Source organism: Zonotrichia leucophrys, chromosome 4 (assembly GCF_028769735.1).
Source record: "Zonotrichia leucophrys gambelii isolate GWCS_2022_RI chromosome 4, RI_Zleu_2.0, whole genome shotgun sequence".
Classification (NCBI taxonomy): domain Eukaryota; kingdom Metazoa; phylum Chordata; class Aves; order Passeriformes; family Passerellidae; genus Zonotrichia; species Zonotrichia leucophrys.
In genome coordinates this window covers 7,557,732-7,578,869 of record NC_088173.1, presented here as the reverse complement: position 1 = coordinate 7,578,869, position 21,138 = coordinate 7,557,732, and the positions used below count along the sequence as shown (strand labels likewise).

The following is a 21,138-nucleotide window of genomic DNA, read 5'->3' as shown; positions in this document are numbered from 1 at the left end:
TTACAAGCATTTACCAAGGTACTTAAAATTTTAATAAAACTAAAGGGCTGATTGAAACTCTGTTCATGATGCATTCAGTACTCATATTTTCTCTGTCTCATTTGTGTATTAAATTAATTATGTTGAAACTCGTACATAGCAGATGTGTGCACACTTTTCTGTTCCAGGGTGAAAGCATGGACAACTTCAACTGGGGCGTTCGCAGGCGCTCTCTTGACAGCATTGACAAAGGAGACACACCGTCCCTTCAGGAGTGCCAGTACTCCGGCAGCACACCCAGCTTGAACTTGACCAACCAGGAGGATACTGATGAGTCTTCAGAAGAAGAAGCAGCACTGACTGCAAGTCAGATACTGTCTCGTTCACAGATGGTAGGTTATTTTTCTGTGGAAGAAATCGGAGAACTTAAGCTTTCCCCAGCACATTTAATAGATAAGTGTGGCTCACACTTTCAGCCTAAGTGACATAGTAAAGGAACTAAGTTTACGTGGCTAAGCTTCTTTTTCACAGCATCAGTGAAGTAAAAAAGTTACTTTATGACATTGGTGGCACATAATTTATAATTGTAGAACACTCTTAATTGTTTAGTGTTTTTACACTTACAGTTTTTTAAATATAAGCACAAAATTGCATCTATTATATATAAAGTGTGTGTCTTTGTGGATTTCTACATCAAAAAACCACTCCAAATGCTAAATAAGATTAAGAGCATTAAGTGGTCATATGGAGGTCTAAGCACAGAAATTGCTAAATTAATTATGGATTTTGAAACCTGTGTACATATAACTTAGGAAAATCAAGAATGCTGGCCACTCAAAAGTCTCTCTGCATTACATAAATGAAATTAAGAAAAAGTTGACTTGATGGGGAGCAGCTTGATGTGCATGTTGCTTTTCAGACTTTAGGCAAAGTTTGTATTAATGTTGCTCCCAATAAAATGCTCTGCTTTTCACGAGTTTCAGTCTAGCAAAAAGAACTTCTAAAACAAGAAAGAAAATAATTTTCCTTAAAGGAAAAACTTCTTTTCAAAGTGAAATGTTGCAAAAATGCAAGTGACGCTTTGTAATAGTTCTAGTGTAAAGCTGTGAAATCCATCATATGTGAATAAATTCAGATAGCTAATAATACTGAAACAACCTATTTCAGAACTAATGTATTCTTTGCCTGAAATTTGTGTTTCCTTTGAAGAATTTTGTTTCTTTCTTTTCTGTCATAGTTAATCAGTGATTCTGCCATGGATGAAACAGTGTCAGATCATGCTGGTTTATCACTTCAGTCTCAAGATTCCACTAGCAGTGTGGGAACAGAAGAGGTGCTTCAAATCAGAACTGAGACCCCAAGTTTGGAGGCTTCTTCTCTAGATAACTCTAGCAACCAGCTGCCTGAGGTGGGGAGAAATGTGGGCTGGTGCATGGCTGATTTGAGCTCCTTCTAGTTTTAGTAGCAACTTTGGCTTTCTTTTCAACTGAATTTTCGTCTGTTACACTGATTAGTTGATTTGCTTTTAATATTTCTAACCTGTTGGCATGTTCTTACAAAATGTTCCCTCAGCATGGAGATTTCTTGGATGGACTGAGGGAACTCACCACAGGTTAAAAATATTCTTGAAGGGCTGATCATGATCATTTCATGGTGCAGAATGAAACAGGCTAATATTCAAAATGCTTTTACTTGATATGGTTGAAATTCTTCTTGAGCGACGTTTTCTTTCCAATACTTTTTTATTTTTCTTCCCCTGTCCCCCCCCTTTTTTGTTTTGCTTTCTTTGGGTTGTGATTGGTGCTATATGGGAATAAAACCTCAGGCCAGCTGTGTTAGCAGTTGGTTCCATTAAATAATCCTTTAGTAAGGACTACAGATGCTAGTGGTGTACTTTTTTGGAAAGGCCCATGTGGACTGAGACAGATTTCAAGCTAATGGCCGCCTGCAAATCTGTGAGTACTTCAGTTTATTGTTTTTTCAAATGTTTGAATAATTTAAAATTTAAAAAGACACCCCTAATTTAAAACAAACTGTCATCTGCTACAATTTTTCTCTAAATGGCTTGGTTTAGGTGGGCTTCTTATCTCTTCATTTAAAATTATTTATGCTACTACCAATCTTATTTTTATTTGCATAGTGTTAGCCAGTCCTATCTTTAACTATGCATGAAATTTTATTGAGTATTCCAGAAAATTAAGCCATTCCTATGTTTACTTGACTAACCAGTGAGTGCGCTGTTGACACTGAAGAATGAGTCTTCAGCAAACCTGGTTCAAACAATTTACTGACTAGCTCAAGTTTCTAAAGGCTCTAGTTTATCTGTTTGCTACTAGAAAAATTGCACTTACTAAGAGGCAGACCACAGATGTAGCTAATATTTAATGAAGAAAACTGTAACAAAGGAGTCTAATAAAGGGAGCATGGCTGATTTCCTGTAATAAAATCCTCACCTTTTACAGGTGTAATATTGTGATGCTCATAAAATGCTTTCATCTACATTTTTTCCTATTTTCCCATTATGATTATCTAGGTGCTTTTTAAAAAAAGTATTTCATTACACTGCTGTTGATAAATTGTCTCAGCTGTTGCAGAGCAGCTGTGCTTAGATTGTCAAACAAATTGTTATCACTTCAACATTCATTTCTGATACAAAAGAATTTTGTTTGAGGAAGAACACCTCATCTTTTTGAACTTTTTGCACACAGAATAGATACTTTATGTTAAGATTTCAGAAGCAAGAGGCAATATATAAGCTGGAATTTCATAGAATTAAATTCACCATAAAAAACTTTTGTCTTCTCCCTTGCTGGTGTGGAGTACATCCTCAGCTGTAACTAATTTTTACATTTTCATAGTTATTTCTGAGACTGCCCTTAGAATTCCTTGTTCTTCTGCAGCTCCCTTTATAAAATCACTATACTGCTATAATTCAGGTGAAAATACTCACACAGAAAAGCACCATTGTAATTTTAAAATACAGAAAATATTTAAACTGGGCTGTAAAATAATTGTATGACTAGGCAGCATTCAGAACAAATTGCTGTATGTAAAAAAATTACTGCAGGTGCATACAAATGCATTCACAAGATATGATGTGTTCCAGGTTTATTTTGTGCTTGTTAGAATATGAGATTTGGACAACTATACAGGTTTCTTCAAGCAAAATTCAAACACTCACAGTTATTGCTCTACAAGACTTAGATGTCTGGTTGGATTTTGTTGCCCAAAACGTGAGCTGGCCTTATGCCTTTTACCAGAATGAGCTTGAAAATATGCACACTATTGACCCATCTTGAAATATTTATGAAGCCAGTAAAATGGATTTTATTCTGAATACTTATACTGTACAACTTGTAGCATAGGGCAGTTGTTTTTTCCTGTGCTCCTGTACTTTATTATAAAGCTCTCTCAGCACAAGCATTTCATTGTATGCCAACTGTCAGTTATCAAAATGTTTTTAATATAAATAAGTATATATCAAAGTTATCTAAGACAATATAGGGAAAATTGAAGTCATTATTCATAAACAGGAGTGTGCTGGTTAGATGAATTGAGTTCCTTGTTTCCCTATGTCTCATAGGGATGCTGTATTTAAATTAATTGTTTACTTAAATGTATTTGGCTGATTCACAGAAAATGCAAAAAAGATGTTTCACATTCCAGTTAAGAATTTACTGTCCATCTGAGAAGAATAATTTTGTTCAAAAATATGTTTTACAGGCTAATGCATATGAAAGTTTCTGACTAAGATGATTCTCTGTTTTACTCACTTGCACTGTAGATTTGTGAGGGAGTAGTTTAGTAGAAGTAATTTTCCCAAGGTTCTGTGGCATTGGTAACCATATAACTATATAAATCAGCTTTTTAAGATACTTAAAGAATATTCATACTGGGAGTAATGTCCAATGACACACTGAGAATGAAATCAGGAGTCATGGCACTATGAAGATTTAAACTTGGCAATAAATTTATTATTAATAAGTGTATTTTCAAAAAGTGCATCTCTCATGTGTATATTTACCAGTCATGATCAGTGCAATTCTGTATCCTGTGTAAGCACCTGTTACAGAAATAGACCATTGGTTCAACCCAAAGTATTTTGTTGAGGTTTTGTAAAAGTGTCCTGCATTCCCATGTGCCTCAGCTACTCGGTAGGACAAAATGACTCTTCTGTGAAAAAAATTTCCAGATTTTACTTTAACAAAGGAGGCATAAGTGAAGTCACTAGCTGTGTCAAATGTCAGCAGTGTCACTTTGAGGAGTACCATAGTCAAAGTGAGATTTGGTAAGGATCACTGTGAAAGAAAATAATGTTTAAAGCTGAATTTTCCTTTCTAATATGTATACAGTTATTTAATGTCTCAAAAGATCTGTTTCAACTGCTGAAAACCATGAAATGATGTGTATGCTTAGAGGCTGTCCAAAGGTTCCTTGACCAGTTTTGGATATGCCAGTAGAGAAAGACCAGCATACTAAGAATGAAAATATGTGGTAATTTGTGTCTTTAGGAAATAGCAAGTGTTATTTTTATTCCACAGAGAAATCCAATATAAAGGTTTCAAATTAATTCATCATAAATTAACTGAATCTTAATTCGTCTGTTCAATATAGTGATTTAATGAATATAATAATGCTAATGGAGGAGGGGAGAAAGGGTTGTTTCAATATTACCTATATGAATTTAATTATCCTCTCTCTGTAATTGCCTGTTAATGAAAGCCTGCATTTAGAGATTCACCCTTAAAAGATGCCCATATTAGTAGAAATGGCAAAATAATAAAAACAGTGGAATGTCCCTTTTCCCCTGTTTATCTATTACACTGTTGCTAATTAGTTATGCTTTAGAAATTTATTAAAATGGAGAGTGGAAAGGAGAAAAAGTGTTCTGGTACTTTCTGCTCTAGACTCCATAGGCAAGCATGAGGCAGTCATTTTGATGCTTACCTAGAAAAGTAAAACATGAAAGTCTTGGGTTTGTTTGATCTCACTAAATTTGAGGCTGTTTGCATATTTTTCTATCAGTATTCTCTAACAGACTTAATTAAATGTATTTGAGAAATTGTATTTGCTCTACATAAGTCACATTCTAGGATATTAATGTTTATCAGAAGTTATAAACATTACAAATAGGCTGCCTGTCTTTCCCCCACTAAAAGTGTGTGTACAAGCCAAAGACCTGAATAGTTAAAGTAAATATTTGTAAATAATATTTTATAACTTTAGTTTACCATAATAAAAACTGCTAAGAATACATAGGCCCTGCCAGTAACACTAATGAAAGGATGTGTGGTTCACAGGAAGGCAGTTCAGCAGTGAGGGATGAACAGATTAGCACTGCTAGTGAGGACACTGGCTCGTACCTACTGCATGAGCAGCAAGAATGTCTGGTCTGTCACGAGTCTCTGGAGCTGGAAGAGACCCCAGAACTGGTAGAGGCAGCAGCTCCTGAAAGCTATTCTGAATCTGTCTGTGAAGAGGATGTCACTCTTGCTTTGAAAGAGCTAGATGAGAGATGTGAAGAAGAAGAAGCTGACTTCTCTGGTTTGTCTAGGTAAGATTAATACTGGTTATAAGTAACACAAATTACATGTTACCAGTGCATTATCAAACAGGCTTTTCTATGGTATGGAGATTTTCATTAATCCCAAAATACAAAAATATAAAATGATGGTTTGCATATCTGAAATAATGGTTGATCAGTATTGCCTGTTATAGCACCTAAACTCAATATTTTTTTCAGCAATTGTTTCTGGTACAAGGAAAACAGTTGCGCAGGAAAATATGAGAATTCTCGAATAAAAGAAATTAGCGCTTTTCTTCACCATCAGTAGGACAGAAATGTGAAAAATTAGCTGCAGACAGTTTAACAGAGAAAGGCTCTTGAACTGCTCTGACTTACAGCAGTACCCAAAGACATGAAAAAAACCAGGAGAAAAAGTTGGGTTTTTTTAATCAAAGCTTCTGTAGCAGTCAGATCAGTTTGTCTTTGAATTTGCTCAAGGGTCATTTTATTATTAAGGTTCATAAATCTCCTGTATATTTCTAAGATATTTTAAAGTAAAATAACATCTTTTTTGATTTAATAAGGAGAGCAAAAATAACTATTGAGAGGAAAAGTTAAAGTTAGTCCTAGCTGGTTGAATCACAGTTAAAGTGAAACTCTTAAGTCCCCTGGAAGTAATGGTCTAAGAAGGAAGGAAAAGGAATAAGAAACCCCAAACAAACAAATAAAACCCACAAACCAAAACAAACAAAATCCAAATTGATCATAGGCTTGTTCATATTTAAAATTGTTCAGAAGTTTAGATTGAATAATAGAGAAACTTGGTATATATAGGAACACAGACTTGACATCTTCCAGAGAGATCTCTTAAGGAGACTTTTTCGGAAAAGAGGACAACAGGAGACACAAAAGAAGTTGGTTGAGAAGGTTTTACTGGGAGAGACAGAAACTTGTTTCTTGTGATCCCATACTTGACCTACTACATATGCCTTGTGAGAATTCAAGGCTGGTACCAGTTAAGAGCACTTTAGTTCCTCATTTGCAACTGAACAATCCCTTAAGGTTTTATTTTATTTGCACTAAGCAAGCAAATGAAAAACCCCATAGCTCTAGTCTAAAGAGTGACCGAGGTGATAGCATTGGTACACTAGTTAGGAAATATCTGAAAATATTTTTTGAAGCTTCGCTTACAGATGGTAATCATAAGGGATTTGTCTTAGCTTTTGAGCATTGTGCTACTCAGAGGAAGGTATTTAAAGTCAGCACCCATACTTCTTGTTTAAGACATGTTTAAGTCTTGTTTAAGATGTACTTAGTGCTGTTGTGGATGAGGCAGTTGTCATAGAGAAAAACTGTAGGTAATTTAAAAGATTATTTTAATAAACTATCTGTATATTTGCAATCCTCCTACACATATTTGTGCTGCCTACATACAGTTATACAAGAAGAAATGTCAAAATGTATCATCCCTTGTAATACAGAATGTTTTAGCTTAATCATTATTTTAATGATTGGAAGTAGTAGCATTGATTAATTTATAGTTTGATATTTTTATTGGATGTTTGGTGCCTAATGGAAAGTGTGACAGCAGACTGTTCTGTGAACAAAGGCCTGTTAAACTGATTGCCCATAAAAATGAGTGTTTCGATCTATCTCCATTTGCTTCTGTTACTTAAGACAGTTATAAAGCATTATTACATTGCTAAATGAGCTCTTGTGCTTCCCTTAAGGAAGGCTAAAACTTGTTGCAGATATTGGTGGACCATCTGTTCAGATCAATAAAAATTTGAAGAATGGGATGTTACTTCAGTTATTGGGGGCAAGAAGAAGATGCCTGTTTCTAAGTGGTGTCCATATATATAGTGCTGTATATACCTGTATATAACCTCCAGATAGCTCTTTGTCTCTAGTTCTGTGTAGAACTGACATGTGGTAGTAAATTTTGGAGAGTATAAGCAATTTTTAATATATTGCAGTAGCAAAAGTTTTTTATTGTTTACTCTTTTCTTGTCTCATAGTTACCTTAGTTGATCTGTTATTTATTTTGCAAAATGCTATTCTGAATCCAAAATTCTTTTTTTTTTCTTGCCAAAATGAAGGTGTTTTCTTCCTAAAAAGCTTGCTGAGGAGGTAATTTCTGTTATTTATTGTTTGCAGCCAAGATGAAGAAGAACAGGATGGTTTCCCAGAAGTGCAGACCTCCCCTCCTCCTTCCCCCTTTCTCTCTGCCATATTGGCAGCTTTCCAGCCCGTGGCCTACGATGACGAAGAGCAGGCCTGGCGCTGCCACGTCAATCAGATGCTGTCAGACACAGATGGATCCTGTGCTGTCTATACATTTCATGTCTTCTCAAGATTGTTTCAGGTCAGTGAATTCTCTGTGTATGATTGCTCATCTGAAATCCTTTCCCCCTACTTCTAAAACTGTTCTTCCCCTTGAAACTGCAAAAGCCACAAGATTGTGGTAGCAAGAAGCTTTAGAAAGCAAATTAAAAGCAGACCAGAAAAACACTGCTGAAGTAATGTTACACTGTCATACCCTATTTTTCCATAGGATATCTGCTGTATTCATTGCCTAGGAGTGAACCTGCTCAGAAAATAAACAAAAATTGAGAAAAGCTCAAAAAAATCAGTTCAGTGTTTCTTGCAAGCTCTTAGTCCAGGCTGTGTCCCTTCATTTATTTTCTGAACATTACCTGGGTTCTGTGATGATTACAGAATTCATGTCTTTCTCCTGGTTTTTGTTTGGTTGGTTGGTTGGTTGGTTGGTTGGTTTTTTGTTTTTTGTTTGTTTGTTTGTTTGTTTGTTTTTGATTTTGTGTTTTGGGGGTTTTTTTGGGTTTTTTTGTGGGAGTCATTATTATGGGATCACAGCATGACAAACATTAATGAATTTATCTTGCATCTGTCTTGAGAGAAAAAGGTTTCTTTCTGCAGAGAAGTAATTGAAACACCAGGAGATCTACTGGAGCTGGATATTTCAAATGCCTCTTTTTAACTATATTTACCTCATAGATCTGCTATCCAACACAAAATACCCATGGTTTAATTTTTCTGGCTCCCTTCTCCCTATATGTAGGGGATGAGATTTTACATTTTAAAAGTAATGCTTCTTTCCAAATTCCTATGGGGTAGAATAAATATAATTCATTCATTTTACAGACAGGCAATGTGCCAAATGAGCTAAGGTAATATTCAGGACAAGATTTTATGGCTCCAGCCCTTTCTTGTATCTCTGATATTAATTTTGCTTGCTGTTTGGCATATCATAATAAATTCCTCACTGAAAGATGCACACTAGCACATTTTATCCCATGTATGGGCAGTAACTTACATGTGAAGAATTCATGCTCTGCCTTTCCCATGGAGTAATTTGTTTTCACATCTATACCCATTTTCCATTTTATGGTAAACTAATTTCATGGCCACAGTGCCATGAAATTTCTGTTACAGGTTGTAGATTTTTGTCTCTTGCTTTGTCTAGACATCAGGGATTTGGTTTGCCTGTATTATACCAAAGCTTAGCTGCAGTTGGTTTTCACACATTCATTCATTTCCTGAAAGTGGTAAAATGAGAGCTCATATTCTCTTGTGCTCATTAACAAGGGAGCTGAGGAAGAAGAATGAAATTTAACAGCTGGAAAGTCAGCTGCTCTGCACAATAGCAAACCAGTGTTCAAGCATGGGCAAAAAATGTTCCTGAGGAGTTGTTACGGGGTACAGAGGAGGGTTAACATGATCAAGGGAATCTTGGGAGGCCTTGTTTGACTGGACCCTTCAATTTTACCTTTTGGCTCCTTCTTCCTGTGTTTAACTTTGCAGCTGTCTGTATAATCTTTATATAGTTTTTTTCTATGTGTAACTTCCAAGATTAATGAAATAGTACATAGCAGATTGCAGTGTTCCATTAGGCTAAGATGACCCTGCATAATCAAACATGATAAACTCAGGACTGATTTTTGAAGAAGGTAGAAATCCTGCAGGTGGCAGTTTTGGACACAGATTGTGCTACACAGGTTGCATACTGACTCATAAAACTCTGTAATTTTCTGCAACACAAACACTTGAAAATAAATTGAACTATCTGTACTGTGTAAAGGCAAATAGTCGTCTACCTGTACTAAGGCTAGAGGCCTAGATAGGAAAGGAGTACTTGTCTCTATAGATGGTGGCTGGTTTTATTGATTTATTGCATTTTCCAGAGTTGATTTTACTTAATTCAGAGAAAATTGCATATTAGTTTTTCATTTAATGAAAAAGCATAATGTGATGGAAACTTGTCAGGATAGAAATTTGCTTTGAAATTCTTACCTAAAAAGCCAGAAGAGTAGTAAAACACAATGTAAGATAAATGTTTTTCTGATTTGACTTTTAGACCATTCAAAGAAAGTTTGTATCTATTACAAATGATTCAGTCAGCTTTCTTGGTGAAAGTCTACAGCGCATTGGAACAAAGTTTAAAAGTTCTCTGGAAGTGATGATGTTATGTTCAGAATGTCCAACAGTCTTTGTGGATGCAGAAACGGTAAGAATCTCAAACCTGCATGTTGGAATATCTGTCTGCTTAAACCTTTCATGTAACATACAAAATAATGCTTTAATATATGGAGAAAAGAAACTCTTTGAAATCAGAAGGGAATTAAAATCTTTAGTGGCCACTGTGTATCATAAACACTGGAAACCACCAGTGAGAAATGCATTTTCTTAAAAAATAGGTTCCAGCTATAACAGTGAACAGTAAGGAAACTTAGTGATAGTAGATATCACTTTAAATTCCTTTACTACTCTTTACCTTCCTTGCTTGTTCATATTTATTCAATGTTCTCTGCACAGGTAAGAAAAAGAGAGATTATTTATGTATCAGCAATTTTGCGTTTTTCTGTTATATTGTTTTATGTATATATTCAGTGATGCATGGAAAGAACATTCTCACTACAAATCTACAATGAGAGGACTTGGAATTATTTGTTGTCATGCAAGTTGAAATCCTGATTATAATAGATACTAATCCAAGAAGTCAGCTCAGTGTTTAGCAGCAGGCAGAAAAACCCCTGTGCTAGAATTATCAAGAAAGGAGACAGCAAAACAGGAAATATCACTGAGTTAATGTACATATTCCCAGTATACCTACATCCTGAATTTTGGGGGCAGTTTTGGTCCCTTGCTCTCAGAGCAAAGGTAGTAGTGCTGGAAAAAATTAAAGATCACAACACAAGGATGATGAAATAAGTACATGTAAGATATGAATATGTAGGCTAGGATTTTTAGCCCTTGAGAAGGTAAATCTGTCAATCAATGTCTTATCATGGATACGTGATAGAAAATATTTTCTTTTTGTCTTAATTGATGTTAAGGGTGATCAAATTAAGTTAGCAGTAACTTACAAAACATACAGAACCAAGGTCCTTCATGTGATACATAAACTGTGAAATGCTGTCACTTTTTATGGTATCTGTTCATGTTTTCAAAAAGCCACTAAAGAAATGCATGGAAGAAGTAGCCCTGGACAGATCCTTTAAATATGCAGAACAACACAATGACAGAGGCTTTGAAAGCACTCTGGGGCAGGTGGATCACCACGTTTGCCCTTCTTTAAACAACTGCCATTAGACATTGTCAGCTGCAGGGCTGAGGTTCATGGATCTTTGGCCTTAATGCCCTGTGTGAGACACTTCTACTGTCCTGCCTTTTTTTCCCTTGCTACTAAGGGGCAATTCTTTCTTAGGCTCTCACTTAAGAATATGAGAATGAAAAAAGCATGATACAGATAGTGCATTTCAAGGGAACCACCTGTAATGTTTTTTGGTTTTACTTACGTCACTTTAAAAGCAGTAGAAATTTGCAAAAAAAGAAATTTCTTTAAGATAAGAAGCCTTAAAAAAAGCTACACTAGTGCCTAACTAAAACACCATGTGTATTTTAAAATAAAAACCCAAATCTATATAAACACAAATATAAAAAGGATATAAATTAATATAGCACACAAATATGTACATGTGTACATGGACATGTACACATTAGTGTTATTACATTGACAAATATTGTATAAATAAATCTTTCCTCTCCAAATAATGAAAATTAAATGAACCTGTTTGTCAGATCAATTCTCACTGATAAAGTACAGAGCTGTTATTGTGCGCAAGGACTGACCAGTGTGAGGGAGGAAACGTCATGTTAGAGATGTTTATTACAGGAAGTGTCAGAAGAAGCACTAATAAGAAAACCTGAGTGAAAATAAAACTACAGTGAGAAATGGTGTGGAAGAAAGCTGAGGTAGCAGTCCCTGAGGGAAAAAGAGATTCTGATACCGTATTAAAAGAGGCTGTTATTAATAGTAGAAAAGTCTTCAAATATCCAGTGGTTCCTACTTTGACCAAGTCCTGTTTCTTAGAGACTGCAGAAGCTTTTCTGGTAGTATATTTTGTATATTGAGAAGAGCAAGTAACCCTCAGTGGATATTCCTTAGTTTGCTGCAGGAGCAATCCAGCAGCAGTACCTTTCCTTCCTTCTACAAGCTGTTTTATTTACACTAGTTGTATGTGTATATCAAATATTCTTCATTATGAAAGACCTTAAAATTGCTTTGAAATCTCTCTTTCACATGTTAACTAGGTACTACTCTTCTTATTTTGGAATTAAAACTGTTGTTCACTGATTTAAATGGTAGAGCTGCATGTGTTAATTCACTTGCTTGTCACAAAATGACATGGCCAGCTAATTCTAATTTGTTTTTCCAAATGTGAATGTGGGATTCTGTATAATGTAATTTAGATATTAGACTGTATGGGTTATAGTCAGATGTTAGCTGACTACAGAGTTTGATTGCTTTTATCTTCCAGCTATTGTCTTGTGGCCTGCTAGAAACATTGAAATTCAGTGTTCTAGAGCTCCAAGAACACTTGGATACCTATAATGTCAAAAGAGAGGCAGCAGAACAGGTGAGTCTTTTATATCTCAAGACAACAGTAATAGAATCTACTCATCAAAAAATCTTGCAGGTCCTTATCTCTCATCAAAGGCATCTAAAGGTAAACTGTGGGAAAACACTTCTGAAATAAAATCCTGTTTCCTTTTCTTACTACTATAATTGGAACCTGAGGGGTTTTTTATTAAGTGTAATTCATTTTTGTTCCATCTTTTTCTGAAATTGATTTTTAATTATAGCACTGCACAAATCCACTAACAGTGGGAAAAGCACATTCCTAATTTTAAAATATTCAAGTATTTCTAACATGGATATCGATAAATAATGGGGTTTTTTAAATTTATGTTCTACTTATTTTATTAGATTAGGGATTCACCTCCAGATTAAGACATTTACAGATAACTATCTATCTGGAGTTCCAAGTGCATTAACACCCATAATATTCAAGGATCAGGTCAATACATTAAAAGGAATCAAGAAAGCAATGCATTTATTCTAATAGAGATACTGACTTGTTTAGCTGAATAATTCTTTATACTTCTTTTTGGTGACTGAATCTCCACTGACAAGTAATGAGGGTTTTACAGCTGTGTCACACACAGACAAATTTAGGGCTCATCTTACAGCTGGATCTCATTGAGGATGATGTTTCTGTGTTGCTTAGAATAATGCAGTTTAGTTTTCAAGGTGTATGTTAGTGGTTACATCCTTTTTCCAAAGAAATGCAGTTTAGAAGAAATTTAGAAAATTTCTGTAGCAAGGGTCTGTATGTTTGGTTTGTGAACCTATGTGTGAATTCCAGAAAGTAAGATACTAACTTCAGAAAACTGACACAGGTAAGATTTGTATTTCAAGGGCCAAAATAAAACATGGATCTACAATGAGTTTTGCAAATAGAGGGAAAGGGGGAATATATGGGGTTTTTGTTGTAGAGATGATGATTCCTAGGAAGATTGAACACGCTGAATTTTACTGATCTCAGTAGCCTCTGAGGCTGTGACAATGGCTGTACAGGCAAGTTTGAGTAATACAAAACAGAACCAGAATTCAAGCCATGGTGCTTTGGCAGAGCTTTGGCAGATGTTTTGCAGCACAACTGGCTCCGTGTCTCTAGATCATGCTGAATTTATTAGGAAATTATGGCCTTTGCCTTGCAAAGACTGCTGACAGCTCATCTGTTGAATAGACCAGACATGCACTTTTTTGTGGAAAGGATCTCACAAGAAATGTGGTTTCCTTGAAACCAATGCTAAAGTATGCCACACAGCACTGTTAATGAAGATAAACACTTGGCAGGATCCAGGCCAGCATTTCTGTTAAGGAGTTGCTGCATTTATTTGCCCTGCTCTGTGGTAATAACAATTTATTTGATCAAATATAATGATCTACATTTTGCCTTGTAGGCTTAATCAGAAACAAGTGCTCATCTAATGACTAAGATAATTTTACTCAATGTAATATTTCATGTCTGGTAATCTTCAGTGCAGAATACTATCAGCACTGCTATGAGAGCATAATGTATTTCATTCCTCTTTTAGAGAGCAGCCCTGAGGCACAGAGGGTGTAACTGATTTGCCCCATGGTCAGACAGAAAGATTTGTGACAGGGTAAAAAGGGACCGATGTGTGTTGGTGTGAATAGGATGATGACTATCCAAACATGAAGGAATTTTGCATCAACTCTCCATTTAGCCTGGTTTATCACAGCAATAACCAATGGTGTTGTTTTGTTGATTTGTCAAAGTATAACAAATTAAAATTGCATCCCTTTCAGATGGCAACTAATGCACTAAAGGTATTGTTATCTAATTTTGCACTGCCACATTTCATATTGATATAAACCCATGCTGGATATTAGGAACTTCTTTGTATTTTATTTTACTTGGTAAACAAATACAAATACATCAATTTGATGGCCTCTGTCATTATGTCATAGTGAAGGAATTGTTTTTTCTGTCAAAAAGGAAGTCCAGTAACATGTTTCTGTGGTCAGCCTGTCTAATGCCATAGATCTGTGAGTGACTGGAGCAGGAAGAAGGTTCACAGGGTTAAAGGAATTGTTCTGAAACAACTGAGAGCATTTTGTCAGGTTTTTATTTTTATTTAATCATTTATAAATAAAAAGGAGTACTGAGAAGGAGGAAACTTTCAGCTTTCACCAGTCATCTCTGACTCTTGTTAGTACATCATTTAGACAATTTAGGGCATTATTTAAGTGGTTGTTGAGCATGTAATTTGGAAGTAGTGACTACTCAAATACTTTACTTTTCTAAAACATTTTAGAAGTATTCCTTTAGCTGTTGGCCCTTTTTTCCTAAGGTGTATTTTATATTAAATGTAAACTAAGAATCTTCTCAGCTACATCTTAGATATATGTTATATTGTCTTCTTACTCTGTTCTCTTAAAAAGAGTATAGGGAAAGATTGAACAAGACTTCCTCAAGTAAAATCTGAATTTCTGTTGTTACACACAGCTGTGCTATGTATCCTATTAAATTTGAAAGTATTAAGGCAAAATCCTTAATCAACTTTATGCAGACCCTTGGTTTTTTCATAGAAACACACAGAAAAATGACCAATAAGTGGTTGGGTTACTGTATAATAAAGTAAATAAAAATTAACAGATTTTTGCATGTTAATCTGGTATCATCTAGAATCAACCACTGGGAGAATCTGTATGTGAATTTCTTTAATGAAAAACTGTTGTTTAAACTTTATCCTAAAAGATGATGTTTGTCACTCTCAGTGCTGGCATTCACATGAATCAAATTGAAAAAGTAAAAGGCTTGGGCTGCAGTTGCTTGAAACACTTCCCTATAGACCAAGATAAGACAGAAAGGTACCCATAGTATATAGGCTGCTCAGCATGTCTGTTTAATCTGGCACACCAACCTGTGCCTATGACCAAGACTAACCCCAGACTTCCCTGCCTTATTGCTTTCATCAACACTTTGTAGGAGATGCATGGAGAAAACATGAATTGACACAAAACAAACACATAAAGAAGGTTATTCTTCACACTATTCCTAAAGAAAAAAAAAAATCTTTGTACCATGCTCAACATATATTCTGTAAAAATTCTTAACAAATGAATTTTGTCACCTTTTTGGAGCTATTGTTCTATTTTCTTGCAAGACGACTGCTTAGACTTCATGTGTGTATTAGGGACAAAGATACTGAATCAGATAAATGTAATGGAAAATGCAGATTTATACACACAGCATTCTAGGCACACCCTTTATTCAGACTGGTTCTAAGATTTAAAAAAAAGATCTTAAAAGGGTGGTGTGAAAATAAATACTAGCTTCCCAATTGCTGCTGCTCTTTGTTGCAGTGCAAACCTATTCCATTGTTTCTGATGGAGGCTGGCTGATAAAAAGAAAAATGAGATTTGCTGTGGATGTTGGTATCCATGTCACTAATTGAAACTGACACTGTGATGTTCAGAGAATTCCATTTCTCCTCTTGATGAGCACACTGGCCTAGTTAATTCACTAAGTAACCTTTATTAAATTGAGCAGATGGGAAATCACATTTTTCTTTTTCTTGCATCAGACAAAGGTTAGAAAAAGGTCACCAAGATTCCCTCTGAGATTCAAGATACCGAACACAAGCAGTATGCTAAATTATTCTTCCTTGAATGTATAGAGGCTATTCTTCATTTCAGATGATATTATACACCTTATCTCAACAAGATGCATTCCCATTTCAGTAATAACCATGCTTGCAGTTGTTGGCACTGTACAGAAAAACTTATCAATGGGGTGATCAGGTTGTATTGTCCAAAGAGAACATATTTTATTTTATAAATGCTTTACAGTAACACAGAAATTCACAGGAATGACAGTACACATGGAGGTTATTTTTTGAGAAATTTGCATGGTTGGTTAAAGGTAGAAAAAGAGACTGCCCACTGAAATTAATAAACTTTTTGTCTGATATAGGAAGTGAAGTGAAGTGCAGCCCTGAGTGGAACGTGCAGGTTTGCATTGTGTAATGCAAGAATACTTTATCTCCTTGGCTTGTATGAACTGGAGGTGATGCTCAACTCCCACTGGAGAATTTGGGTTATTTCATTCCATCTTGTAAACCTGCACTTACACAGGAGAGCTCTATTTCCTTCTGTTTCTCAAGTAGTCCCAAGAAATGTAACAGGCTTATTCTCTTAAGGGGAATGAGAATTAATAAGAGTTCTATATTTTAAAGGCTGATAAATCACATTAGTGTAAAAGTTGTGCAGAAAGTAAAGAGAGAAATATTTCTGCTTCCACCCTCTCATACATTTTCCTGTAATAGTATCAGTTCAATCATGGGTTAGTATTTATGCTGAAATGTACTATCTCCATCTTGGGTAATGAAGGCCCCAGGAAATAAAAGTTACAAAGTGATCTATCAGAGTGGATATCATCACTGCAAACAACATTGGTAAACAATTAATTTCATAGCACAATTTCTTACGTTATCCAAGAATGTACAAGACAAAGTGTCTTAAGCAGTTTTAGCACAGTCTTCAGTTTGCTGTGTCAGAAGATGATTAATCTTGTTTATATTTATTTTGCAGTGGCTGGAAGACTGCAAAAGGACATTTGGTACTGATGATGGTATTCATGGCACTAACACAGATGCCCAGGTAAGTGTATGTCATTTGTGAGTCTCAGGATATGAGACTAAAAATCATCTTTATTGCACAAAAATTCCAATATTTGTAGAGATATTAAAAATTTATGAAAAGCTTTTCATTTCAGTTATCATCCTATCTTTTGGAAACTCAGAGTCTCATGAAGTGGCAATAAAAATGGATCTTCTTAATAAAAGCTGGCAATCCATCTTGGGTTCTAGATTTAATAACAATGAGTAGATAAGCAGACTAGATACCATCTGTGTACCAGCAAGTCTGCTTTTCTGCTGCTGTTTCTAGAAGGAAAAAAGATTAAAATTCTGGTTATATGCTCAGATATATTGTCTACTCAAAAACTTAGAACTATGTAAGACCTTTCTGGAGCCAGTATTTGAGTGAGAGGTAACAGGGAGTAAAGTAGCAGTATAGCAAAAAGCTCATTAAACACTTCTGTCAAAATATCATCTAACAATAGGTTAAGTAACCATTAATATTAGTTGAATATTTTGTATGTATTTGCATGGCACTCATCCATGTTTAATATTACTAATTGCTATAGTAAGTGATAGCTTTTCCCAAAGTGGACTAGGATTGAGGTTTTGTTTAAAATAGAATAGCTGTATAATATTGATACAGTTAAAAAAGCAAATCCAAAACCCAACACTAGTAGGTACAAGAGGTCTGCCATCTGAAGTACTGTGGTAAGGACAGTGAAAGATGTAAGAAAAAACTGCAGGTAGCAGATGAACTTAACCTTTTCACAATCACAAAAATCTCAAATCCAAGCTGAAAAAGGAAGAATTTTATTTCTTTTATTCAGTTGAACCATTCATTGATGCACTTGGTGAGGTTTCTGCTGCTGAAGATGTAGTCTTCACCAACAGAAATGTTTACTGTATCTTTGGACTATTTCTTCTTTTGTAGAGTTTTCTTTCGTTGTTCTTCATATATATCCATATATGTGTTTGGGGCTTTTTAATGCAATCACAAAATGTACCTGCATTTTTACAGTAGTAAAATTTGATACTATATATTAATTTTTATACTGCATTGAAGTTGCACATTAAAAAAAACCAAACAAGTGAATAAGCTTAGGTAATACAAAACTGGCAAATAATTTGCTACTATTTGCAAGGACTTTTTATCTTGCCTGTGAACACATGCTTTAGTGTATTTTATACTAAGTATACATCTTTGCATACTGACTTTGTATATTTTAGAAATAGGTAACATTTACTATTACAATACAGTAAATGCTGTATATATGTTAATTAAAAAGCAGCATTTATGTATTTCAGTCCATACTTGTAATTTTCTTTACGTACACCAAGAAATTGTTCTAACATTTAGTTGTTAGAACAGAACCATTCTGACCATGAAGGTAAATGTTACTGTTCCTACTGGAGAAACCAAGAAATGGGAGACAAATAACATGCAGGCTTTCAGATAGCTTGTGCAGAGAAAATCCTTGATTTCTTGGCAAGGCAGTTTGGCCTATTCTTCCCCGTTTCTGTAGGGTTTGAAGATGGCCTCTGAATCACACTGATTATTATTTGTGGGGACGTCTTTTGATTTTGGTTTTTAATCCACCCTGCAAGGATGCATGCTGGTAATTCTTCACAAGTCCTTGTAAATGGAGTGTGGGGCTACTAAGTCTGAGCAGTCAGCCAGTTAATGCTAAAAATGTGTAAGTGTTGTCTCGCTCAGAAAAACAGATATTTTTCATTCACTAACACAAATAAGATTTTCTTACTAATTTTTGGCACTGTGGTCCATACAGCTAAGGAACAGCGAGATTAATTCTGTTCCAGCTTGTGCATTGCCAGCAGACTTGCAAGTAAATCTAATCATTCAGTTCTTGCTATTAGTACATCTAAGCCTGAAAGAATGCATCTGGACTCTGGCTTGACTGTTTCTACAGGACAGGCAGGTAGAAAAATCAGATTATTTCTCAAGTAAGCATGTATGTGAAAGACACTGAAGCAGTACAAAGCCATTTTTAAAGGAAAACCTCTCCTGAATTTTTAAAAGGTAGCTATCAAGGTGTGTTTTGGGGAAAAGGGATTAATTATGGGTTACAGTATTAATGAGACTTGCCTTTAAGAACACTGGAACTTAATGATTAAAATTATTAAATAGTCAATCCTACCATTTCTCAAAATCTGATTCTCTGTGCCTCATTAAAGTGATTAATCAAAGTCATGTTAACTTCTGCAGTTCAAGATTTTATGTCTTCAATGTTGTGTTCTTCAATCAGAAATATGGTAATTGTGCTGAGTATATATTAGCACAGAGTGCAGAACAAACACATGGAGTGTAACAAAACCATGCAAAGTTTATAACCTGGGAAGCACATAGTTTATAACTTACATAACACTGTGTACAACTGTGTGCTTAGTAAAGCTCAGCTGCTCCTGTCTCTTGGGAGCCAGACATCCACTGACATTCCTTTTTTTGGCTCTCAGGCATGTGGTGTGTAGGGTTGATGATGATGATGATGATGACAACAACCCCATGATTCCAATGGGGTTGTCCTGTGCAGGGTCAGGAGCTGGACTTCAGTGATCCTTGTGGGTCTCTTCCAGCTCAGGATATTCTGTGACTGTGTGATTTGGTTTGCCATGACCACTGTACATGCCTGAGTGCCATCAGTAGGCTCAGTGTTTTACAAAGCACAGGAGTGGGGAAGTTCACATCCCTAGTCGGACACATACATTTTCTGACCTCTTCTCTCCCTATCCCTCCTCCCCAAATTTTTTTTCAGAAGTGGCTTGTAAAAACCAAGTGCAATTACAGTACAGAAATCTCTGAGAGGGGTTTAGAATTGAGTTTAGCAAACCCAAGAATTTCTAAACTGATTCAGAATCCAAATTAACCTTGCATCTCCAATTTTAAAATGCATTGGTTTTGCTTAAACTATTGTGATACAGAACAAGAAGCTTTGTACAGATGTTCAGATCTAAGTGTCCTTGATTTTGATTACCTTAAATTTGTGCACCTTTCAGACTACACAATGTATAAAGAGCAGACAGGGTTGTAAGAGTGTTATTCATGCTGTGGGGTAACAAAGCCAGTACTTTTTATTTTTAGCTATAGCAGCAGCAACTAATTTTACGCCAAATTCAGCCTGGTAATTTTTTACATTCAGGATATGTTTGGAGCATGTTACCTTGTATTTCTTCCTCTGTTTTACCTGGGACATCTTTTACCCGAATTAAAATTATTTCCTACACTAATTCTTGCTCTTTTTTCTTTCTTTGTATTTTTGTGACCTGCTCATCTTCTTGCTTAGCAAATGGAAATTCTAGCAGTAAGTGACAGTTCTTGATTTATCAAATACTTAACCATGCCAGTCACCAAACTGGTCTCCATCTGTCTTGTCCATTTGTGAAATAATGATGTCTTGTCCTAGACTATTACAGAAATGCTGTGTGCTTCAGTTTTGCATCATCTAACCCATTAGACTGTTGGTCCTTTGTAGATAATAGGATCCTGTAGTTAGTAGAATGTTATAAAGATTATTCCATTAGCACTAGCTTTTATGTCTGTATGTGAAGCAGTATTAACACTGTCTGCATTTCTGACTAGTGTTTTAGAGGCATAAAAATGGAAGCAAGACAGTGCATAAATTAATACTGCTATTTCATTTCCTTAAGAATATATCATGTGTTATTTTCTAAAGCAGAATAAGAGCTACCTTTTATAAAGAAAACATTATTCTTGCCTCCAGGAATGGAATTATTCTCTTCCTACTCTGTCAGGCAGTGTAAGCTAAGGGCCAGGTTATATACTGTGCTTACAATATAAATATTAATGGTTATAAAAGATCCTATACTTATGGACCACAACTGCTTCTTTTGGATATTAGATCTTGAATTTAAAACAGTAAAATATCAACAATAAAAGTAAGTGATCTATGAAACTCTTGGTTTTAAGACATGAAATCTTGAGATGTTCCAGACATTTCAAAATGTCTTTTGAATCACTTCACATCCCACTCCACCCCCTTTCTTGGAAATGTAACTTATTATAAGGTGAACTTCAAATCTCAGTGAGAGGCTACTTGTTAATCTAGAACTGAATGAAGCTTTCACCTGCTTTTCATTAGCTT

At 35.3% G+C, this 21,138-nt stretch overlaps 1 protein-coding gene across 8 annotated transcripts in view; it reads left to right on the top strand.

Moving 5' to 3' along the window:
- FRYL (FRY like transcription coactivator) overlaps positions 1 to 21,138 on the top strand; it is a 161,567-nt gene that overhangs the window by 136,065 nt on the left and 4,364 nt on the right. For 6 of the 8 annotated variants that reach the window (XM_064710354.1, XM_064710360.1, XM_064710357.1 and 3 more), the window contains 8 exons: positions 168 to 371; positions 1,217 to 1,387; positions 5,280 to 5,533; positions 7,643 to 7,850; positions 9,861 to 10,010; positions 12,325 to 12,423; positions 16,971 to 17,039; positions 20,320 to 20,337. In XM_064710354.1, coding sequence (XP_064566424.1) covers positions 168 to 371; positions 1,217 to 1,387; positions 5,280 to 5,533; positions 7,643 to 7,850; positions 9,861 to 10,010; positions 12,325 to 12,423; positions 16,971 to 17,039; positions 20,320 to 20,337 — 1,173 coding nt within the window. The remainder of the gene's footprint in view (positions 1 to 167; positions 372 to 1,216; positions 1,388 to 5,279; positions 5,534 to 7,642; positions 7,851 to 9,860; positions 10,011 to 12,324; positions 12,424 to 16,970; positions 17,040 to 20,319; positions 20,338 to 21,138) is intronic. The other 2 variants (XM_064710358.1, XM_064710356.1) reach the window with 1 other exon arrangement.